General features: G+C 26.2%; 1 protein-coding gene across 1 annotated transcript; it reads left to right on the top strand.

Moving 5' to 3' along the window:
• The first annotated feature begins 570 nt into the window (after positions 1-570).
• LOC145829668 (ubiquitin-conjugating enzyme E2 D4) lies at positions 571-9,180 on the top strand. Its single transcript, XM_082937522.1, has 6 exons — positions 571-651; positions 830-893; positions 4,224-4,255; positions 4,474-4,551; positions 7,367-7,472; positions 8,392-9,180. Exons 1-6 carry the CDS (start codon positions 628-630, stop codon positions 8,529-8,531), a joined length of 444 nt encoding a protein of 147 aa, XP_082793648.1. The 5' UTR covers positions 571-627; the 3' UTR covers positions 8,532-9,180.
• Positions 9,181-14,674: the final 5,494 nt, after the last annotated feature.

The raw sequence follows: 14,674 nt of genomic DNA on the forward strand, positions 1-14,674 counted from the left end.
AACTAATGGTTGGTTACACATTTTACTGTAACTAAATATATAAATAAACCATTCACATGCGTTAGCAAGTGTAAACAGATACGATTGGTAACAATTTAAGTTTGTTTAGAAATATGGTTAATTAGGGTCAAGGTTTACTTCACTAATTTATTTTGCAATTAAAATAGTCTAAATATACAGGTTAAACTTAAAGGTTTTAAATCTAAGAAAAAATAAGATATTATATTATTTACTTATGCTTAAACATTTGAATCTAAGTATAAGAACTCACAAAATTGTAATATCTTTATTTTGTAAGCTTAATATTGAAATCTATATAGTCTTTTGTATAAACAAATAAAATGCTAGAATAAATTTCATGCTTTTATTTATGGAGATAGAGTTAAATCCAGTAGAATTAAGGTATGGAAATTTATAATTGAAAATGTTTGAGAAAAGAGTCTTTATTTAAAAAAAATTATAAATAATAAAAGTAGTCATATTGATGCTTTAAGCCAATGAGAATAATATTTTTTTTTACAAATAATAAAAACAAATGCAATTCAAAATTCCTAGTGCTTTTTTAACTTACAAATTTTTACAGATACATTTCTTATTTAATAGTTAATACATTCACAAAAAATCAAGATGGCTATGAAACGTATACAAAAGGTTGTTGTAGTTATATGATAAATTAAACTCTGCTCTTTATGTATAACAACTTAATTCACACTCAAGTATAACACAAATAAAATGAACGAAAATTCTTTATTTTTTGTTCATAAATTTTCTACAAGCTACAAAAAATTAAAACTCACAATTTTCACTAAAATTTAAAATTTGTGAACAGGAAATGGCAGACATCAATCGCGATCCGCCATCACAGTGCAGCGCCGGACCTGTTGGAGATGACTGTCAGTTGTTTGTTTGAATTTTATTATTATTATTGTTATTATTATTATTATTTTATTATTATTATTATTATTATTATTTTATTATTATTATTTTATTATTATTATTTTATTATTATTATTATTATTATTATTATTATTTATTTGGCCAAACAAATCTATCGATTGATAAGGTAATCTTTTGTAGTAACACTTGTTAGTGGGTTACATTTAGTTTTTCATGCAGTTTTTTGTTAGTTTTAGGTTTACTTACTGCACTGGTTGTAATAAGCTAAGTGTTGAAATTTTTATGATGCATTTTACTACTTAAAAAGAAGTAATCATTGTAGGTGATCGGTTGTTTAAAAAATGATAGTTATGTTTTTAAAAAAGTTAAATGTTTTTAATGTTGATTTGTTTCTTAGAAACCTTGTAATTAAGCAGAAGATTTCTTAAAATTTAAAATATAATCATCTATTGATTGCTATGAATATGTCTAATACAATGTCTAACAAATATTTTATCAGTTTGTTAGTTATTTCTGTTAAAAACTGCTAAAAGTTCTTATTGCAGGGTTGCTACTCGGTCAGGAAAAGTCAGGAAATCAGGAAAAGTCAGGAAAAATTTAAAAAAATCAAAAAAGTCAGGAAAAAATGGGGGGTTTTGAAAAAAAGTCAGGAAATTTGATAAAATTTTAAAAAAGTCAGATTTTGTCATTTTAAATTTACAAAATTCCTTGTTTTCCAAAGTCCTTGTAAAAATTAATTAAAAGTCCTTTTAAGTCAGAAAAAAACTCCAAAATTTTCTTAGAAATTTACAAAAATCATAATTTTATTTCCAATGCCTTCATCTAGTATTAATTAGTAAAATATCCCTTACAAAACTGCAAAAATTTTTTATTAACATATTGAACAAGTACCCTACTTGAAGAAGCAGATTTAATAAGCTTTTTAGTATTGATGATCTGTAGCAAGGACACTTCCATAGTGAAACTGTGATGTATACACAAAAGTTTATCTAGCATAATTTTAGAATTAAAGTGTTTTTTGTTTAAGTAAATAATTGAGTTCTTTATAACTAAGCAGTTAGTTTAGTATTTTATGTAACAAGTTAATGTGTATACTTTACCTCTTTATAATTTTCTCAAAGTTGTTTAAATTTATAAAATAAGTTATAAGAGAGGTATGTGCCAAGATTAAATTTATTTGTATTTTTTGTAGAGTAACTTAAGTTTTTAAAGTATATAAGAGTATATTTTTTTGTTACAAATTTTATACTAATTGATAAGAGGAAGTATTTTATAAATGAAAGTAAAAATAAATGAGTGCCAAAAGAAAAGAAATGAAGCCCACAAGTTGTGGCTTGATTTAGAGAAAAAATTCTCTTCAACAAGTGTAGGGGCAGCAGATGAGAGCAATTTAAATAAAATGAGGCAAATGATTTTAATTGCCAAGAAAATGAAGCGGAATGCAGTTCAGATGAAGAGGTTGAAGTGCTAATAAAAAACAGAACAAATAAATTTTAGTACATTCATTAAAATAAAACATTATTTGATTACGTTCTTTATTGTTTTAATGTTTTAACTGTAAAAGTTCGTTATTGTTTTAGGGTTTGAGTTGTGAAAGTTCCTTATTGATTTAAGGCTTTAATTGTTAAAGTTCCTTATATGTCGTTTCGTTTATTTAGATACATTTATGCTAGGAAATTCTAAAAAATTGTGTTCTTTATTGTTTTAAGGTTTCAACTGTAAAAATTTGTTATTGATTTAAGATTTTAGTTGTGAAAGTTCTTTATATGTCATTTGTTTATCTAGAAACATTTATGCTAGGAAATGCTAAAAAATTGTGCCTTTTTTCAGACAAGCTGTGTTTTAAGGTAATAATACAAGTATTTTGCTGGTAGAGCTGTTTATTGCAAATACATCAATCATACACAGATGGTTTAAGTGATGTAATGGAAGTTTGATGAAAGAATTCAGCAAAAAACTGTTGTTTTTAACCTGTATTTAAATTAGACTGAAAGCTTTATATAGTTTCAAGTGTTAGATTATGTATTTTAGAATAAGTTAAATTTAAGAGTTTGGTTGAAAAAAGTCAGGAAAATTTTGGTAAAAAGTCAGGAAAAGTCAGGAAATTTTTCTCAGCTTGATCAGTGGCAACCATGTTATTGAAATTAAGACTAAGTTAATCTTAATTTAATTTTTTTTAACTTTTCAAATTTCTTATCAACAAAATAATGTTGAAGCTTTTGTTTTGTGGTCAGCACTGCTTAAACGCTCAAAAATATTTACCTACATTTGTCCCAAATTTACTGAGTATTTTTGAAGTTTTCAAAATCTTTACATAGCAAAAACAGAACATAAAACTATGTGCAAGCATGTAATTCTTCAAGTCTTGGTAGTAGAAACTAATGTAACATTTACAATTTGAAGGTTTGGTAAACTTTTATAAAGACTAAAAGGATTTCTTTGAATTTAAAGTTATATATTTTCAAATGGTATAACTTACAACTTGGTTAAAAAAGTAGCATGGTAAGCTTTATCACTTTACTTCAGCTTTGAATGTGCAAGTATTAATGCTTCTTTTTGTATTTTATAAAAATTTAATTAATTCAAGTTAAGGCAAACATTTTCTTACAATTTTGGTTAACCTGGAAAACAGCTGCATAATTCATATTGTACGTTATGGTGAGAACTATGTTTCACTGAATCACATGATGAACTATCATTTGAAATTTTTGTAAAAGTTATAAATATATATTTGAATGTTTTATACGCATGTTATAAATGAAATGAAGAATAAAATTTTTAAATTTTAGTCTTGCCATTATAAATAGATATTTTTTGTTTCATGTAGCGCACTGCTGTTTATACTCGTGTTTCTCACTTTAACTATTTAATTTTTAAACATCTTAAGCACTTGATAAAAATATTACTTTTGAAATAAAAAAACAAGCTGAAGTGTGTCATAGTTCTGTGATTAACAAACTGCATCTTGTAATTAGCAGTTGACGCACAATGTTGAAAAAGCTCGTGGCGGTGTGTAAACGCAACGATGTTTTTCGTATGAACGAATTTTTTGTATTGAATTATTTCAGTTATGCGTTTTTGTCTCTCAATTGCAGCAGCTATCGTTTTTCAGTGACTTTTTCAGGAAAACAAACCTTTATTTAAGTATTAAGAAAAAGTTGTTTTGTAACATTACTTTTAAAAAATAAAATGTATTTTTTTAAATCATGACATTTTTATATTTTAAGTCACATTAAGCAAAACTTTGTAATATAAAACCAATTAAATGTAGTTTTTTTTATATAACTAGCTAAAATTGTATAGTTGTAACCCTAACATTTTTACAGTTTTTCACTGGCAAGCTACTATAATGGGGCCGGTAAGTTCAGTTTTTTATTGCATAAAAATGTGTTTATAAAAACAATAGTAAAACAAATGTATTACTGCTTGTAGATGCAATCAGAATTTTTATTTTATGCAAGTTTAAAATTTTGGCTACATGTTTGATTTTCAAAAAATAAATAACAAAACTTAAAGCAATTCAATATCTGATTGCATTTTAATAAATAAAAAATAATAATTGTTTTTTTTTTACAGAACGATTCACCATTTCAAGGGGGTGTCTTTTTCTTAACAATTCACTTCCCCACTGACTACCCGTTCAAGCCTCCCAAGGTTATTTTTTTTTATATTTCACTATTTCTTTATTTTTTAACTAAAGTGTAGGGAATGTCGCCAGCTAAAATTGTTAGCTTGTGGGCTGTGTTAAATAAAATCCAATGAAAAATATTTAGCATGAGTGATTAAAAGTAAATTTTTGTTTTGAAAGTAGTTTTAAAGGTTAGATCTGTTTTAACAGTCACATCACCCCTGCTTTTAGTTTTACTTTTACTTGGCATTGTTATAATTTTGTTTTGTTTATTTTACCAAAACTATCATAGTAAGACTTTGATGCAAATGGCCCAGTTTTTTTCAAATTGATTCAGCTTATGTTGTTGAACTGTATTTCATAGGCATAAAGATAGTGTGTTATGTAATATTGATAAACTATGTATGGTATGTTATCATATGTTTATATGTTTGAGATGGTGTTAAAATAAGTTATAAAGGCTAGCAACAATTTATTCTCTTGGGTAAAAAAAGATTACTATAAAATTTTGTGATATATATTTATTAAGTATTGTCCCATTAAAGTTGGTAATATGATTGTGTTATTATCTCTGGATATTATAGGAATAGCTTTAAAAGTTAACTTTGAATAAACATTTGGTTAAGGTATTTTTATACAATCACAGTAAAGTTTTAGCTTAAGTTTAAATGTATTCAAAATTGTACATTCCATTATATTTGAAGTTAAGCTGTTATTTTCTAACTACTGTACTCAATAGATTTAGCCAGCGTTCCAAAAATGCCCTAAAGTTTTTGCTGTGCGTAAAATGTTGCTAGTGAGCAATGAAATAATTTTTGAACAGTATTGTTGTTGCAAGTTCAAACAAAAAAAAAATTTACAGGCACCGAATTTATCATGCATTTTAATGTAAAAGTAAAGATGAAAAAAAAAGTTCTCAATTTTAACGTGTTTACGCTTGAAGAAAAAATAATGACTTATTTAAGTTACCTTTTTCTCCAATGAATTTGATTTTTGTTTTAAGCTCTTAAAAAGTGTTTTATTTTTCGATTGTATAATTTTGTAAAGTATTTAAACTTTTCAATTGTATAATATTTTCAAGTGGTCAATTTGTGATAATCAAAACTATAAAGATAATTAGAGTTAAAAGGTTTAATTGTACTAAAAAGAAAAGAATTAGTAGTATTTATGCATCAACAATGGAAGTTATAAATACATTTTTTTATCAAGTAATTTATTTTTGCTGAATGTGCTCTTATCGATAATAAATTTTAAAGAAAGCTTTGAAAGTTGCTGTAGGAAACTATAAGGTCAGTCTGAGCTGAAAAAATCTGAGTCAGCAATAAAAAGAAGCTTTGCTCATGTTATTTTAATTATTTTAACTTCATTTTTTGATTAATTTTTAATATCTCTGCAGGGTTGCCACTTTACCTTGAAAAACCTGGAATTTGAGAAATTTTGAAAAAAACCTGGAATTTTTAATAATTTTAACACTTTCAGTAGTAAAATTTCGATTTGACAAAAAATCTATCATATAAATAAGATATTTTTGTCATGATCAAAAAAAAAATTTTTATTAAAAAATACATTTGAAATAACTTGACAGCATCTTTCAATATTTTTATACTGTTTAACACAGTTTGTTACGTAGAAATTAACTTAAAACTGAAAATTGACCCAAAAATGTGTACTTTTAAAAACCTGGAAGAAATTTAGAAAACCTGGAATTTTTTTGAAAAAACAAGTGGCAACCCTGTCTCTGGTAAGGTGACAAGGTGACAAAATAAGGGTATAATTGAAAAGAATATTTGTAAAAAGCTTTAAAAAAAGTTCTGACTCAGCCTTTTTCAGCTTAGACTGACCTTCAAGTATGCTTCCCTGAAAGTTGAACTCAAGTTTTGTATTTTACATGTGCAATAAAAAAAGTGTTATGCAGTATGTATTTCACTGAACAAAATTACAAGTCCATGAATTGAAATAATAACTTAACGCAGAGTATATCAATGACATAATAAGAAATATCCGAGTAAGTTTGAAATTAAAACATGACAAACGTTTTACTGTTAGTTAATCAATAAAACTGGAACTGCAGTTTTCACCATTTACTTCCGCTTATAAAATAAATTTTGCAAAAACATACGCGTAAATAAAAATTTTGAAGTGTTTCTATTAATTGAGTATTATTTTATCTCCTGGTTCTTTAATAAATAACAAGCTGTTTCTTATTATGCAATTTGAGAATTGAGATGCTTCCTAAATGAAGTTTTGTTTAAATCTTATACTTAAAGAAATTAAGCATAAGTGTTTTTAATAACATTGTAGTAGATTCAATAAGAAAAGACTGTAACAAACCTTAAATTTCAGACAAACTAGTTTGGCATTAAAATTTAGTGCAATTACTTAAAAATTTTTACATAATTATAAATTAAATTTAACTTGCTCAAAATGAGTTGCTCAGTTAGTTCTAATGTCAACAAATTAAAACTAATTAAACACAAGCCGTATTTGCTTTAAACATCAGCTATAAAGAAAAACGTGTTCACAAGTAAGCGTGTTTAAACGTTGGTAGTCTGACGACTTTTAATTTTGGTTGTGTTAAATCATGAAATTTATTTTTTAATTAGCGATGAAAGCTTGTAACAAAAATAACGATAATAACACTTGACGTATACAACAATTATATAATCTTAATAACAAAGCAGATCGCTTGTGTTGCACATTAAAAAAATACCTTTTTTGTAATAAAACTTTTATAATCACTCATGTTATTTTTATTTTCGACTGTTTCAACACAGGTGCGCTTCGCCACCGAGCTTTTATAACACTTTACGTTGTTGTAATTTATTGTAAATTTTCACGCAGGTGAGCTTCACCACCAAGATCTACCACCCGAACATCAACTCGAACGGCAGCATCTGCTTGGACATTCTCAGATCCCAGTGGTCTCCGGCTCTCACCATCAGCAAGGGTCAGTTTAAAGTTTTTCCAACCGTTGTTTGTGCAGCGTTGTTAAACGACTTTGAAACTAGCTTTTAAGTTTGACATTTGATAAAAATTAAGTAATTATTTTTCTCTAAGATGCTAAGTTGTATAATTAGGTTGTTTTAAAGTATTGAAAATTGGTTTTATAGTCTATAAACTTTAAGTCAAACTGCATTTGAAATTTATTTAAACAACAAAGGCCTTTATCTCCTAAACAAATGTTAAAAAAAACATTGTTCAAAACAGTTTACTGTACAAAACCAAATTTTTTTAATACCTGAATTGAAATTAAGTTCACTTAGTGTGACAAAATTAAATAAATAAGATTAGTTTAGTGTTAAATAAGTAAGTCGGTATGAAAAGGAAATTTAAAAATTTACACACTTCACTTCTTGAGACATAAACCGAAATAAGATAAAATAGTTTGCATCTGTCTTAATGTTAATAATTGGATAACTAAATAAGACATATTTTAAGTTAGGATTATCGTGTTACCCCTAGTTTTCTTCAATTTTTAAACATTCCTGCATTTGTTATTAACAGAAAAAATATTTATATAGGCGTACTTTTTTTTAAACTTGAAATTTAAACTTTAATTTTTTAAACTTGAAAATACTCTGTGTTCACATAATGTTTGCATGAAGCCAATTCAACTTAGCTTTTCTGCACAGCCTTGCTGTCGAGTTGACCTCAAAGGGGGCGATAGAAAACCTTGCTGTAAACGCGATAAATTTTTTTAACCACTGCTCACCGTTTTGCGATTGAGTCAGAGGCTCGGTCCGAGCGATGTGTTTACAATTTTTAACTCAAAAGTGTTCACAAGTTGATATTTTCCAACAGTTCTTTTCAACTCCAGTGTTTTGTTATCCAAAATAATTTTTTACACAAATTTAATTTTCCAACAGTTCTGCTGTCCATCTGCTCGCTCCTGTGCGACCCCAACCCCGACGACCCGCTGGTGCCCGAGATCGCGCGCGTCTTCAAGAGCGACCACGGAAAGTACGTGAAGATGGCCAAGGAGTGGACCAAGAAGTACGCCATGTAACGGTTGTGACGTCATGCCGGCTTGGTGACGTCACGCGCACGGGACGACCTCGCACGGTCGCGTAGTTTATTTTCCCCTCTCATAATTACATATACAGTGATACGCGCGATTTCGTATGTAAACTTGTTAAGCATTTATATCTTTTTATTGTTATTGAAAAAAATACACGTGTTCTGGTTTAAATGTCAAAAATGGCTTTTGAACATTTTTCTCGACGCGCGCATGTGTGTTGGCCTTCTTTGCTGAGAGATGCAAACTTTAAGTTGTTTCTCACATGTTTTATTTCTCTATTGACATCTACCGAGCGTTAAAACAATATCGAGCAGACTATAAAGACATTTGAACTATATTCAAACAGCGAATCAACGACCTTAAAAGTTTATGTTAAAAAATTTGGAATTCATTGTAGTCAGTGTGTGTGTATTGTGGTACATTAGATTGTGTGTGTGTGCGTGAGAATAAAGTATTATTTTTGTTGGGTTCAGGTCGTCTTGTGAAGCTCATCTGTCGTGTTTTTGTTTATTTTTGTTTAATTATTATACTTAACTTTTTCTTGCGTTTTCATTTCACGTTCTGATTTACCATACAAGATAATGATTAGAGTTTTTCAAGGAATTGTTTCTATTAAATAAACTACGCTAACACTCAAGTTTTTCTTTCTTTCAAATAAATATAACAGTAAATAAAGAAGAATATCTCGGAAATATATATTATACCAGTAAAAGGTTTTTGTTTCAAGTTTCTTGTAAGAAGAGATAAATGTAGTTTAAGCCACATGTAATTTTCATTATTAAATGCACTTAAGTTTGCCCGGGCAAAAATAATTATTTAAATTTATACTTAAAAAGTTTGTTGAACAACAAACAGTTAAGTGATTATCAAGGTTTAAAATAACTAGTTCAAATTGAAACTAAAGATAAAATGTTGTAAATACACTATTGTTTAGTATTTTATAAGTTTCCATTAAAATAATAAATTATATTTTTATATCAGTAATAATACATAAGTAAGTATAAGTTTGGTGTAAAACTTTTAGGCAGTCATTATAAATGAACTTTATCATCTTTGTTTTAGTTTGCTAGTTTTTAAAGTTCTAAAATAATAAGATGTAATATATTTAACTTTGACTGAATATAAAATAACAAACTAGGAAGTTCAATGAAAAACAAACTAATAAGTGTATAAATATAGTGATAAAAGTTAGTGACTTGAGCTTCACATTCAGCAGAATATAACTATGATTTTGATAAATTTAACTATGATAAGGTGCTTGCTACAGTTTCTAATGCCACTTTCGGCGATAATGAGTTGCATTTGAACTACCAGAGACCAACCACTGAACCTTTTACAAATGAAACATTTTCTTGATAAGATTCTGAAATTCATGTTTAAAACAAAATCAATGTGATAGTCTTGTTAACAAGATAGCTATTTGCTGAATATAGCTATATATGTTATCAACATCATGGTGGCCACTAGACCTGGAATTTGACAATAGCCTTAAAAAAAGCCTGAAATTTTGAACTAAAATCTTTGATACAAACTTTAAGTTGTTTCTCGCATGTTTTATATCTCCATTGACATTTTTATAGTAATAAAATTTCGATTTGACACAAAAAGTCACAGAGGAAGTTTTTTTTGTTACCAAACAAAAAATTAAAAACACGCGTGTTAGATAGCTTCACAGTATCTTTGTAATGTTTTTAAACTATTTAAGACCGTTTGTCACATTAAATTTTATTTTAAACTAAAAATAGACCCAAAAACGCGTACGTTTAAAACCTGGAAGAAACTTATTAAAAACGACTGGCCACCCTGCAATATGGTTAAATACAATTTGTGTTAATTGCTAATGGAAAAGCAGTATAAAAACGGTTAAACATATCTGCAGATATTTTTTACTATACCTAATTTTTAGTCTTATTATCATATGCTAGAAGATTAACTTTCTTCTTTTATGTTTTATTCTGAAACCAGAAAAAATTAGCTGTTGTAGAATACTCTAACCAAACTTAGTACCTTAAGATTTAAGTTTACAACTAACTGATGTTTTTTAAGTGTATTGTTTACTTACATAACTAAAAAAGGCAAATACTATATTTTATCTAATTTTTGTAACTAATATGGCGTTTAGTTCGCATAAATTTTATTTTCTAGAATTAAATGTAATTTAAACTTGTAGTTTAGATGATTTAAAGAAATTCCATGGTCAATTAGAATTGTCCACCATTCTGTAGGTTCTGCCACGTTTGAGCAGTTGTTTTTTGTAAACTAAAGGATGATAAAAAATTGCTGTTTGTTGGAGATTAAATTAATTAAACGTTAATGTGCTGAAAACCAATTTAGCCTTTTAAGAAGTTTTAACGAACCACATTTTTTATGAATTGACCAAGTTTAGGGTGGATGGTATGTAAGTAGTCTGCTATTTTCAGACTAGAATAGAACATCTTTTAACTGGATAAATAAGATTTGTTTAAAAAACCATAGAAAACAACTGTCGCAATTCTTTAAAGCAAAAACGTTGAGCAAGATGTCGTTTGTTTATTAAGAAGACCAATTTTAATTCTGTTGAAAAACACTTACTTATAGAGAAAAATAATATAATTTTGGTTTTTAAATGTTTAGCAAGGAATGATATTCAGACCTATTTAAAATTATAAAAAAATATTACAGACTGTTACACAATTTATTTACATTTTAAAGCATTTTTATTAGTTTTGAATTTTATTCCTGGTTAAATGTGTCCGAATTAAATTTTAATTATTTTCATTATATCAGCGATTCTTTACCTGGGGTAAATTCCCTTGTTTTAGGAGGTAAATTTTCTTCATTACAAGAAATGTAAATTATTGTTTGTTAGTCGCTTTTTTTTTTGTAAGTTAGTATTTAACTGTCAAAGTCAAATAAGTCTTTAGATATAACAACTTTTCGTGTTTAAAGTTCAAAAGTTAAAGCTTAAAGTTCAAAAAACATAGTTAGTTTTCATCGAATTTTAACATTTTTTTGTAGATTGAGGGTAAAGTTAGTAATAACCTTAAAAATAGGGGTAAAACATGAAAGCAGGCCAGAGATCTCTGCATTTTAACGTAGTATCTAGTAAAGTTCTTAAATTACAACAAAAAAATTTTGAACTTCAAAAGAAGAAACTTAGTGGATAAATATAATCGAGCATTTCCGGAAGATAGTTACATAGTTAATCAAGGTTTTAAGAACATACTTTTTTGAAATAATATCGAAACTAACCATTTTAAACACTGACTAAGTTTGATAGCTTAGAAATAAAAGATCAAAAGTAATTTTATATTTTTCAGTTCAGTTTTATAAAAAAAATATATTTAGCTTATTATATTTTGTTAAAAATAAAGATAAAAGTTAGATATTTGTTTTAAAAAAATGATAGTAACCTTTTTTAACTGATTTTTACTTTAAGAAACCTTTTTTACTGTCTATTAAGCAAAATTTTTAATGTTTTTGTTATGAAAATTCTTATTCTGTTTTAGTAACTAAAAACGATATTTATAAATTTTCTTGGTTAAATAAACTTAAATACTTAAAATGTTAGTGTAAAGTAAGTAATATTATTTTTATCACTCCTAGTACGGTATTTCTTATATTATAATCTTTTCTTATTGAAACTTATATCATTATCTAGATAGGATTTCCTAAACTTTTTTTCATAATGTCCCCTTTGAGGAAATTAGAAACAACGATGCCCCCTTTAATACGCATAAGACCTTTTTTTTTGCTTTTTGTCATTAACTCCAGAATATTGAATTTAAATTTTAAATTATGGCCTTTTCTCCTCGCTCTCTGCAGCTTATTGCTGCTAACTTTGTGAAATTATGATACTGTTGATAATGACCAATTTTGGGAAGCTCTGGTCTGATGTAACTTACAAATTTTCCCGTAATATCTGGTGTAAAGTTTAAATTGTGTCCTTATGACCCCCTATGGCCCTTTACTGGCCACGCTTTCTGGACAACTGTATTCAGGTAACCGAAAATATTTTTAAGCATTGTTTTATTTCTTAAAAACTACCAACATGTGAAATTAGAAAAACTAGAAATAAAAAATACATAATGTAGAAAAAGATGCATTAGCCCTTTTTTGGTTATTTGCAATTGTTTTGTGTTTAACAACTGAGGTTTAAGTTTTGTAACTATCCAAACAAACGAATTCAATAGAGTTTATAGTAAAAATGTTTTAGTTTCGTTTACTTTTATAAGAATTAAGATGTAAAAAATACTTTGTAGTATGTTGAAAGTATGTTAAGAATTTAATTATGATTAAACTTTTTTCGAAAGCAAGTTTCAAATGGTTTTATACTAAAAAAAGATTAATAAGATTTTAAAGAGCTTCTTAAAATTTTGATTAAAATTTTCAAACAAAAAAGTTTTGACATTTAAATGAAATACTAAACACTTTATTGAAGTTCAAAGTTTTTTTAAAGTTTTAATTGTCAGAAATTATAAAAATTACAAAAACCAAACATAAGTTCGCTAACTCCTGATAAATTTGATAAAACAAGTTAAATGACTTTTATCTGTACAAAAGGTACAAACAAAACAACGCCTTAAATCACGTATTTTTAACTTTTAAATGTTAAATCAAAAGTTTAATCTCTATAAATAACAACATTTAATGGAAGTATATACTTTTATATATATATATATTTTTGAAAGTTATTTAAGCAAGTAAAATGTTTTTCATATACTTAAAAACTCATTAATATGATTAATATGTTTGAAAACTTTACGTTAGTTTTTAAAAGTTTAGTACATTAAGAAAAAATAAAACCTACATAAATAACTAATCATGTATCAAAGTGTTTCAATTCACAGTAAAACTTTAAAAACAATTAAATTGTTTAAATATTTAAACTAATAGTACAAGGTTTATTGTTTTTGAAATATTTTTATAAATGTGTATAGAAGCATACAGCTTACAAATATATTTAAATCTCAAAAAAAATTTTTTGAAAACCTTTAAAAACTTGTTGAACTGTGTTATTTCAAGAATCAAATAAAGATAAAACGTGCGTCAATTTAATAAAAAAAGTACTGTGCAAATAAAACTTTTATATTTTCAAAAGTATCATTTTCTCAAGTTATAGTTTATTTTCTTAATTTGATAAAATACACTAAAATTAGATTATATTTTGGCTAAAACATTTCAAAAAATTTAGTTTTGTTAACAAATTTGTAAAACGCAGGTGAACTATGTTTTCAAAATTTTTTATAGCATAATTTATTTTAAAGATTAAAGTAGTTATCAAAAAAATATGAAATAACTTAAACTAATTTTTGAACTTGTTAGAAAAATATTAAATATTTCGTAATTTTATAACTAGAAATAAAAGGTGATATCGTATAAGCTAACAAGTGTTTTTCATATGTCTATGTCAAACTTTTATTGAGGTTTTTAATCTTAAAATAAAGTTTTATTTCTTCTCAGAAACATAACTAGTCCTGCAATGTTATTATTCTTAAAAACTACTAAAAGTGTATACAAAATTAAAAATAAAGAAAGCTTTTACCTTTACAACTGAATTAAATTAAAAAATATATAGCCTAGTTATTATAAAAATATAAAAATTAATTGGCTACTTTTATTTACATTGCCTTATACAAATTGTAACCAATAACTAATTTGATTGATTGGCAATTAATTAAAAAAAAAGTCTACTTTTCGACTGGAGCTAATAACTAATTTCATTTTTTTGTGACTATTTGATCATTAAGGTTTTTTATGTTTTAATATCGAAAAAACTACAATAAATCAAAACTCTTAATTGTTAACTGTAAATAAATATATACATATTTTTTACTTACCTTAAATTTGAATTTTTTTTAATTTTTATGTTCAGTTTCGTTTTTAAATAAATCTTTTTTTTTTCACGGCTAACTAGACAAACAAATTTTTCAGTTCTAGTATTTATAATTTTTTTAAACGCAAAAATACTTTTATTAAAGTTCAATCGTTTAACTACAAATACATTTACATACGTTAAGTTTTAATACTTAATAAATTAGCAGATATTAGAAAAGAAACAACCAATGTTATGGTATCAAAACAAGCCAAACATTTAACATATTTGTTTGCTTTATAAAGTATTAAATACATTGTAGTTTTATAGTTTATAC

This window comes from Thalia democratica, chromosome 2, assembly GCF_965202585.1.
Source record: "Thalia democratica chromosome 2, ktThaDemo2.hap1.1, whole genome shotgun sequence".
Classification (NCBI taxonomy): Eukaryota; Metazoa; Chordata; class Thaliacea; order Salpida; family Salpidae; genus Thalia; species Thalia democratica.

What these genes read in the sequence shown, in the direction of transcription:
- LOC145829668 (XM_082937522.1), top strand. Translation starts at nt 628, where the DNA reads ATGGCTATGAAACGTATACAAAAG. An exon ending in AAGCTACTATAATGGGGCCG is followed by an intron (nt 4,256 to 4,473) that starts GTAAGTTCAGTT and finishes TTTTTTTTACAG; the next exon opens with AACGATTCACCATTTCAAGG. An exon ending in ACCCGTTCAAGCCTCCCAAG is followed by an intron (nt 4,552 to 7,366) that starts GTTATTTTTTTT and finishes ATTTTCACGCAG; the next exon opens with GTGAGCTTCACCACCAAGAT.